The sequence below is a fragment of the Halyomorpha halys genome, unplaced genomic scaffold, assembly GCF_000696795.3.
Source record: "Halyomorpha halys isolate HHAL.00 unplaced genomic scaffold, Hhal_1.1 Scaffold358.1, whole genome shotgun sequence".
NCBI lineage: Eukaryota > Metazoa > Arthropoda > Insecta > Hemiptera > Pentatomidae > Halyomorpha > Halyomorpha halys.
Window position 1 is genome coordinate 84974 of NW_027105142.1, and position 10774 is coordinate 95747.

General features: G+C 29.9%; 1 protein-coding gene across 1 annotated transcript in view; it reads right to left on the reverse strand.

Annotated features, from left to right (window-relative positions):
* The window catches only part of LOC106681673 (uncharacterized), a 72313-nt gene that overhangs the window by 46711 nt on the left and 14828 nt on the right, over positions 1-10774 (reverse strand). The window contains exons 2-5 of the mRNA XM_014422119.2: positions 8034-8168; positions 4836-4980; positions 3278-3513; positions 1665-1802 (exon numbers count right to left, since the gene is read on the reverse strand). Coding sequence (XP_014277605.1) covers positions 1665-1802; positions 3278-3513; positions 4836-4980; positions 8034-8168 — 654 coding nt within the window. The remainder of the gene's footprint in view (positions 1-1664; positions 1803-3277; positions 3514-4835; positions 4981-8033; positions 8169-10774) is intronic.

A 10774-nucleotide genomic window follows, 5' to 3' on the forward strand; every position in this document is an offset into this window, starting at 1 on the left:
AGCTTGAATTTCTAGAAAATACTCAAGCAAATAAAAAAGATTAGGGGTGTGCTCTAAGACTCACATTTTACAGCAGTAAAAGGTATAAAATCTTTACTGTTGTCACTCGTAGAGAGGATTTATTTTTTCAAAATAACGGTTTCAAATTGTTTGCTGGGATATTGGACACTAAATAGGCACAAAATTGAAAATATTGACCAAGCTGCGTAGTGGTCAAAAAACGATAATTAATTTGGTAAAACGATGGAAAAAGTTCAAATTACTAATTATGACATTCAGGAATTTATTTGTAAGCGCCAATAACAACTTAATGACAAATAAATCCATGCCTGAAGTAGCGGGTTATTGCACCTGTCATTCTTAGCTGATCTATACAGTGTAAGGTTCACATCCAAGTGAGCAACGCCAAAGGCCTCCAAGACAAAGCGCAAGTTCTATCACGTTTAGCCTCGCTCAGCGTTTAGAATGATTACTCTACTTCCTATGTTTTGCTGGCGGAATCTTCGACTTATAGTATAAAAGCTTCCTCAGGGATATTGTTATCAACAAAATTTATATGTACTAATGAACCCTTGTTTATATGTTTAATTAAGTTAATTTCCAGAACTTCCTTCTGTAATATTTACAGGACGGAGAAGTTAAGCCATAAAATTTGTTTTATTTTTGAACATTATTTTGTAAAATTCTATAACAACAAAAAATCCTTAGAAAAAGTATAAAGGAATAAATAAATTTTTCACAGGATGAAGTTTTTTTTTTTTTAATTTGAACAGGGGTGCCTTAGATTACGCAAATTCAATAAGATATGGATTCATATAATATACAACGACGGTCTATTTATTTATAATTAAGGTTAATGTAAGGAACCCATCAATATTTAATATAGCACCCAAAACCTGGTTGACTAAAAATAATTTAGTTATAATTAATTTAATTTTTAAAATTTAAAATATCTATAATTCTTGAAATTAATATTTAAAATTTGAAGTAACATTCCTCATATTTACGTATTGTACTTCTTTTACAGTTGTGAATTTCAATAAATAAACTAAAAAAAAATTTTTGAAAGATATTTTTTGATAATACTTTTAACACACTAATGTCCAATGAAATTGATATGTAAATGTGAGCTAAGGTGAGAACAGCTAATCAAATTATTTAGTATATTTATAAAGTTATATTAAAAATAAATAAATAAATATGCATACAGTTTTTATTTATTCTCTTAGGACTATTTTTTCTGTAGAAAAATAAATCAATTTTATTTTTCCATTTTTTATTATTTAACAAATAAATATGATTCTCAGTCCATTAATATATTATGTATTTAATGTTTTTGTTTTTGTTTGAGATTAGGTATTTGATTAAAAAAAAAAACTTCTCGTGATCATGAGAATTCTTCATGAAAAATATCCCTTTTCATTGGAAATTTCAGAGTATAGTGCTACAATGACGAATTCATTAATAAAAAAAAACTTCATTGACTATAACTTAGACCGAACAAGTTTCATTTTGAAATTCCCAAAACTCTTGAAAAAAATAGGGGCGTCAATCGAGTCTTGACCTCCATGAATATTTGTTCGCTGTTCGGTACTCAACTCAATAGTGGGTGGAAAGATTATTATCATTGTGATGTAAAAGAAAACAAAAAGAAGATTCTTTACCGAGTTCAAATAGCTTCGAAAATTTTCTTCACATAATGTTGGCAACGTCTGAAACAGAGCTTCTCGTTGAGTAGTTTCTCTTAATCTTTCTGTAAGGCCACGGCCAATATATTTTCTTTTAATAAATGAGTACATTTTCTGAAAAAAAGTAGCTTATTGATGTATAAAATAAGCCAATATTATTAATGCTACGATAATTTATCTAAAATTATTTAATTATTACCGTACATGATTTGAAAATTGATAAACCTTACTTAAATACTGATATTATGGTATTTTATTTAAAATTAACGTCATCTTAATTGCATAATGTATATTTGATTGGTAAGAATTTATTTATAGCTCATAATGTAATGTTATATTATATACAACTTTCTTCAGGACACATAATTCCGGAATTTCTAATGTAATTGTTCTTCAGATTTTAAAACGAATCCTTATCAGGCACTTGTTCCAGCGCGTTCTAGAGGCGTAAATCTTCAACAAAAGAAAAAAAAGGAAAAATGTATTACGGTGTTAAATAGTGCGAAAAAAAAAACGTATGGAACAGAATCGTTTTTAGAATTCAATTTCATATGAGAATCTGTCACTATAATTTAGGCTTCGGATTAAGAACCCGATTTTAATTTCTTTTATAATCTTGTTTAATATCATAATCCATAAAAGAACCTAATTAGATTGGAAATGACTTAGTAAAGTGCGCTGGACAAGTGGAGATGGTTAAATAATTAACGATTCTCTCAAAAGATAGACCGATGCCATTCCGTTATGACCTAGGAACAATTTCAATAATTGTAAAATTTAGAAGGTGTGGGGATTTTAGACCCGTTATTTCTAGGTAATATTTTTAGAGGTGATTATGGACCACGATATTTTTTGGTTAAATCTATCGACAGGAGACTTATGGTAGGACAGTAAAAATCGTGAATTCCTCGATTTTATATATGAAGTCCGACGATTGAGACCAACTATTAAGTATTAAAAAAGCCTCTGAAGGCAAATATAGGTAAATAAAAATTTACGATAAACCATGTAAAAAATCGTAATTTTATACTACTTTTTGGCAAATCTAGACAAATCCCGAATGAAACCTCGACTTCATTTATACTTAATTGAATTACATTGAATGTAGAAGGTGTTTTTAGAAGTGGACTTTATTTAGCCCATTAGGAGCCTGGAAAAACATTCAAACGTGAAGTGTGATTTATAAAAAATCTATAACTTCTAATTATAACGTCTGTGATTTTTATTCTGTTAAGAATCAGACCTTGGTCTATATACACTTTTTTGTAGCTGCCTAGGAGTTACGGGTGTGCGTGTGCGTGTGCGTGTGCTTGTGCGTGTGCGTGTGTGTGCGCGCGCGCACCAACAAATAAAACAAAAGATGTAGGTAAGCACACCAGTTCTTGACAGGTCAACCTTTGTTGTTAAATATTAAAAGTTAGGTGCCAACAACCGTTTCAAAATTGGCGCCTGTTGTAAGCTAAACCATCAGCTAGGGTGCCAATTTCTTTTAATATTTAAAACTAAAATGTATTTAGTCTTATGCTTTTTCGACTTTAACATGATCTATTCTAGTATTAAATATAATTGTATAAATTCTGGTCATTTACCTGAGAAAACTTAAAATTTTTTGTGTACGAACGAGCAAATGTTTCATATAGAGCCTCGTCAAAATCTCCTTTATAAAAATAATGGTGGAAGAAATTGTTGGAAACTAAGTTTCCTAAACGGTCAAGGGCATATACTATCATTGCTAGCATTTCCCTATGGTTGCATGCTTTGATCATTCGTTTAGCGTTTCCCGAATGATCAATGCCCATGTATCCAGTTAATATAAACATCCAAACTGTAAAAAAAAAACAATAATCATTGTACATCAAATAGAAGAAATATATGTTTAATAATGAAGTAATTAAGTGGTGGAGACTTAGACGTATTATAGGCACGCTGTTGTCAAGAGATGCCGGTTAGATTTCGGTGGGTGAATGTAGATTCTTATAAAGAGGGGGATCTTATCATTCCAGTCCCAATTTTTATTTCAAATACATTAATAAGAACAAAAAAAAAAACATATATTACTTCCTTACTTGTATTATTTTTAATTTCATCTGCAGTATGTCATGGAGTAACAAATCTCTCCAGTGGCCGTTGGCTTTATCTGATGTACACTCGAATATTATATATATTTATATATGTGTATTATTTTACGAGCGTACGTACAAAAGCTCCTTCCGGCATTGTCAACTTCAAAAACTCCATTGTACACGACGTTCCACAGGAGAGGACCTATGTGTGTGTGTAGTGAGGGTAGGATGGTATGATACATAAAGCCAAGTCTAATCTCGCTGCTTTGCCTGAATAGTGAGACTTTTGCCCAACAAAAGTTTTTTTTTATTTTGTGTTTGAGATATTCTATAGATAGTATCGTAAACAGAAGTTAATTTTTAACAACTCTAATGCCTTTAGGAAAGTCAGTAGGGCGACCTCAATAAAGAAAAGAACCACAGTCTACAGTACTATCTTTGGAATATGTCCTTTTTTTTTGTGTCAGATGTGCCACTATTCGAAAAAAAACAGCGATATATTTTTTATTCATATACTGAATAGTACGAGAAATTCAAAAATAGTTGGTGATCGTGAGAAATCATATAAAATAATAAGAAATAGAGACAAACAGCCAAGCTACCAACCATGATCAATCAATACATCAACTGGCAAGAAGTATTTAATGGATTTGCCACTCAAAGGTTTACAAAAAAAAAAAAAAAAAAAAAAAAAGAACAGACTGTGAAATAATGAGGTGGAAAATTAATAATAAACAAAAATGGGTTTCCGTCAAAATTTTTTTCAAAAATATTGGTTCTAGGTGAGGAGATAATATATTAATAATGTGAAAATATTTTTTAGGTTGTTTCCTTGAAAATGACCTAAGGGCCGAAGCGTGGGAAGTTTAAAAAGAAAAAGTTTGGAGTAAATTTGGATCATTGAAGTTTGTGTTAATACTAATATAAAAAACTCTCAAATAATCAATATATTAAATCAGTAATCTATATATTTTTTGTTTTCTTGATTACTTTTACTTACCTAAACATGCAATATATAGTAAGGGGAAGTCTTTTTTATATATTAAATAGTCTACTTTGCTATTAATGCTAGTTTAAAACTCACCGGCAACACAATTGTATTCAGGGACTCTGTAAATTTTTAAACGAGCGCACATATTGAAGAATATCTTGGCCAATTTCATTGAAACTCTGCTGAAACGGGCTAACCATAAAAAGAACAGGATGAGCTGGATTAAGTTTCCTTTAAACTATTGACAAGAAATTAAAATCAATAAAAATGGAAATGGTTCAATTAAAAAATAAAATTACAGTATTGTAAAAACTCTTTAAGCTGCTACCAATAATATTATTTACTTCATGCATAATATTTTTTTAGCCATGAAGGAATAAATTCTTAATCACCTTACTAGCCAAATTTTTATTATTTTATATTCTAATTAATTTTCTTGCTTAATTTTTTTTTTTAATATTCTCTTTAAAGTATTAGTAGTTTCAGTTTAATATTTTTTCTTATTTTGTTGATGAGTTTCCATTATAGATATGGTAACATGTATTGAAATTATACAGAACAATTTCTAAGGTTGTAATAGATTTCTTTATTATTATTATTAATTTTTAAATGGGAGGAAATCCTTTTCCCAGTCGGTCCAATGCTATTCCCAAGATATTCACACTATCCTTAGATTCTCAGTCACCGAGTCCTTCCAAATACCTCCCGTCTTCAATTATTTAAATTTAAATCTATCTTATTTCCAATCAATCTATCTCATTCATCATTGAGCCAAAATAACTGAAATTGGAGACGCAAGAACGTAATTCTCTACTTGACGATTCTATGGGGGTTGGAAGAGTCTATGCTGGCGGAGCACCAAGATGTTTGTCTAGTGTATTTTTAAGGGGGAATTTGTTCGTTGTACTTAATTTTCTTTCAATTATTTCAAAGGTATTTCATATAGTCTCGAGGGATAGTCTAACGCCACATTAGCTCAATGATCAAGAATTTGGTTCATTTTAATCAAACCGGCTTGATCATGATATTTTGAGCATAATTTGGAGGGCAAGTTGAAATAGTCACCTAATCTCACCCCCAATCCATTTAAAATTTAACCCCCCCACTTCTATGCTAACACAGTCTGTCAATGCCTACGATGAAAGTCGGTTCAACTTAAATGTGATGCTCATCTTTTCCATTGCCACTTGAAATTCTTTTTAACGACAGAATCATATACCGTATTAATATCAATGAAACTCACATTTTCTTTATAAATTATTTAGTTTTCCCCATTGTTTGTCGTAAGAGAAACATCTAGTCTATTTTGAGCTATTTCCTCTGTAAAAATCTTTGTATTTACCCTATTACAATTCCTCAATACGATTAAGTACTAAAATGGAACGAAAACTTAAAAGCAGTATAGTGGGTTACGCAAATGTCTAATAGACCTAAGTCCTATTAAGGTCTAGTGTTGAAAATTATACTAATATGGGATTACTGAAAAAAACGAGTAAGCATCTGTTTCTATAGTAGAAAAGACATCATAACAACAAGATATTATGGAAGAACGGGTTCTAGAATCCACGAGTACAGCTTTGATGTCAAAGAACGTGTCTTTGCCATTTTTGAGCTAAATTCTCATATTTGTTGTGAATGATATATTTGAGCTATCTGAAAACCTGTTGATGAATTCGATAGCTGAGGATCTCTACTTTCTAGATATTACTATGGCTTTTTTTAATCTGTTTTTTTTTTTTAAGAAAGTGAGAACACCAGTAAAAACACAAGGCTACGCTAATATGGCCCATCGATTCCTAGCTTGGACATACAAAGACACCCTTTGTTTCCTGTTGTTTTCGAGCATTTTTTCACTATAACAATGCTGTTTTGTTAGTAATTGATTGTTTATTATCTGTTTTGGTGTGTCTTTCTGTGCAAATGGCTTCTCTATCAGTTAAAAAAAGAGGAAAATGGACAGAAAGGTAACTAAATCATAAGTCATCTTACAAAACACCTGAGCTGTTTTGGGTCACTTGGTGTTCTCTGAGAAGACACAATTTCCGACGATATACTATTGGTCAGTGGTTCCAAAACTGGGTGCCTCAAGTCTATGCTATTTTCTTAAAATGTTAGGAAAAATGAAAATAGCAAATATACAGTTCATTCGAGCATTTACATTTTCTTCTTTCAGAGTCAGTGCCCATGCAGACGTGCATATCCTTAAGCACCAAAAAAACTTCATAGTACATCATTATTTAAGGTAGAGTAAACGCTCTAAAATATGAAACCTAATAGACATCTGTATGTCAAATGGTTTATGTCATTTACATAATTATTACATTATGTAATTGAAACATTTCAATGTTTATAGGATAATAAAATATGGTCGCCACTTGCAAGGCCCTGGCCCCAGGAACATTCCACCTCTCTCATCGGGCCTGGGAAGGATTCAAACCACTCTTTCAATGTCCCTTTTTTTTATAACAGGTCGAAAATTATTAGACATCTGTCTGAGAGTTCTTACGGTATTTATAGAAATTTTGATTATTTTATCTTTGCTATGCATGGATTCTTAGGTTATTTTATATCAATACCTTTGTAAAATAAGAAAAACTACAGTTTTTTTGTTCCTGAAAATGTTTTATGTCCCATGTTCATAAAAAATCATGGCTTTTACAAATTCACGAAATTCAACTTTGGATTTTATGTTCGGAAAGCTTTTTTTCTGTTCTTTCAATTCACACCAGCATGTTTTAGTTTGTGTGCCTGTATTAGGGATAATAAGTATTCCTTTTTTCCTATAAAGAAAAATGTATTTGTTATCTCTAGTGGAAATTGTTTTACGTTGGTCAGGTTTGTGCCATTTCATCTACTTAGTACTAAATAAAAATGATAAAGATCAAAAGTAGCTTCAAATAAAGTAGAACAATAATTTTTTTTTTTTTTAAATTGAAATATATTTTAGTGGGCCTGTTTCGTATCATTTAGTGGGTCCAAAATATTTTAATAGTCTCCCTATATTATAGCTATCTTCCAAATATTTTTTTTTCAAACCGTTCAGATAATTTTTTTTAAATTTTTATGAAAATTCGTATTTTAAGTATACTAAAAAAGTATTTGGCCTGTTTTTCCATAAGAAATTATTGGTCTTATTTCTTTAAATTATTTTAGTTTTTGTCATCTAAAAACCTTTTGACACTAAAGTTAACCAATAAATAATCTTATATAAATAATATATTGAGTTTTATAGTTATTATTTTTATTTTGAAAATTCAAATACTCTTATAAATTATATATATAATTTTATACCTCATAATGGAAGGAAATATTATGTTCTTGTAGTGCTTCCTGCAGTAGTTGTATAGGGGGGTAACTTGTATTTCTTTCAAATCGCCTGAATAATTTAATTATCACTGGGACTATATGTAACAAAGGCCTTTTTTTCTGAAATATTAATGATATATATCATTGAAAATGTTTAGAGATTATTGTATTATAGAAATAAATATATTAGTTAATTTCAATCCTTCTTTCTTCAGATTAAAATATATATATATAAATTTCGTGACAGAGGGAACAAACTTAAAAACAAAAAAGGAAAAGGGTAAAAAGATCACACTCTGAATACTAAATAAATAAATAAAAGGAAATTAACTACCATAAATAATAAAAGTAAATTAATGTTTTGAGCGTTGATGTATAAAGTAGAAATTACCATTTAATGATGATTAATACCTTCAAAATTAAATTATATAAACAAATACACAGAAGGATAATAAAAACGCTATACCATCTTCATCCTCAAATAGATGATGGGAAATATTTCGGGAAGGTAGTTATTAATTTCCCAAAGTTATATTACCCCTAATTATCCATTTTATTTTATTTACTCGAATAACTAAATCATTATAATAATAAAATTCTTCATAATAGGAATATGGTTTGGGTGCTGTCAAAATAACTCAAATAATAAACAAACTATTTACTGTGAGCAAACGTTTCGCCCCTCTTTTCAGAGCTTCGTCACGGCTAAAAAAGATACAAACAACTAAAATAATCTAACAAATTGTAAATGAAAAAAGGAATAAGATATGAAACACTGCTTCATTGATTCCCCAGTTCTACATATGTATCTTTCAATCAGCTGATATACTCGGTTAGCTGATATGACCTACTGCCAGCTGACATCGAAGTAACTGCTTACTCAGACCGTAACTTCTCCCCCCACTAATTTACGAATAATCCTCGTAAACTTGTACTATGAAATAAAATAACATGAAAAATAAAAACAATAAAAAAAAAACTATTTACAATTAGATGAAAGGAATATGGTCCGGGTGCGGTCAAAAAAAAAAAAAAAAAAAACCCAAATAGTAGAAATATACTATTTTAATGAGCCATTTGATTTTATTATATTCATGTATCTATCTTTTAATTTATATTCATCTGTTATCTCCTTAAGTATACTTATATTAATTACTTTATTATTAATTTCCTATTATATTTTACACTTTTCTGTAATCCCGCTCATTTGGTATATTTTGTTTCTTAATTACTTACACACATTGTATCCCATTATTTTATAGTTTACTTTTCCTTTGTTTCTCTATCTGTTTTAATGTATGTATTTAATGTATATTTCCATTTATTGTTCACCTAATTTAAATACTGTTCTATCATGTTTACTTTACAAATTATTTTCGTTATTGTGGCACTACTGCCGTCCCCACTCCTCCCATTACCAACGGTCATTTTAGTTTTGACTGCCGTCAAAATAGGTATGCATTCTGTCTCATCATTTGATTTGTATTCTTTTTTCTTTTTACATCTCTTTATTTGTATGTTCTTTAATATTTCTTTTGTTATCTATTTGTTACTATTACCCTTTACATTTACTATTTACTTTACCTTTAATTTTTCTTATTATATCTTACTTTTTTACATTTTATACCCCTGTTATTTTACACTTATGTTTTTGTTTTCCTTTTGTAACTATGTGTTTGTATCTTTTTTAGCCCTGAAGAAGCCCTGCAACGTGGGGCGAAACGTTGGCTCATTAAAATAATATATTTCTACTATTTGGGTTTTTTTTTTTTTTGACCGCACCCGGACCATATTCCTTTCATCTTTACACACGGTCAATCAATAATCTTCCAGTATTTACAATTAGGTATAGAATATATACAATTGTTAATCTAGAATGTCCTATTAAACTCTATTACATACTAAAGGTAAAATGTTAAACGAAAAATAAAAGTATCACTGTATATATTACAAAAATGAAACATAAATTGTTTAGTACATGACTGCATACGTATTGTTATACTATATTAGTTGCTTGCCCTGCAAAGTGGGGAGTTTATTTACTATTTGAGTTATTTTGGCCCCACCTGGACCATCTTACTTCTCACACGGTCAATCAACGATGTTTCAATATAACATTCTTCTTGTTTTTTTTTTTTGCTGTTTGGGATTGAAACACTCCATATTAAACAACTGAAGGGAACATATACAGAATAAAGGTATCAACAGTTTTAAATTCATTCATTTAATATAGCGAACTGTTTTGGCATCACAAGTCTGTTCAACGGTTGAGCCGAAAATGTCACCCCGTTTACATAAATACACCCATTTGGCTCTATTTGTTTAGACAGGTTTGAGCGCTTGCCAGAGGATTTTGTTGTTCGTGTTTTATGGAATACGACGCCATAGCTTGAAAAACAACTCAAGTATCTGCACATAAACTATTACTAACTGACCTTGAAAACAAAATTAAAAATAACATTTAAACAGCTCTTGTAGCTTTGTTTGAACCATAAGCGATCCTCCAGATATACAATGCAGCACCAATAGGTGGTAATACAGTGTAGAGTTATCATTAGAATGTACAGAAATTTCTCTGCTGACTGAAGAAAAACAGGAAACTGAAGCTTAGTAAAGTGTTAAACTTTAATCATTAATTAGAAAATCCTTTCTTACCTTCGAAATAGCATCAGTAGTTAACTACAGTGACAGTCCAAAAATTATTTATTACTTTTTTTTTTTTTTTT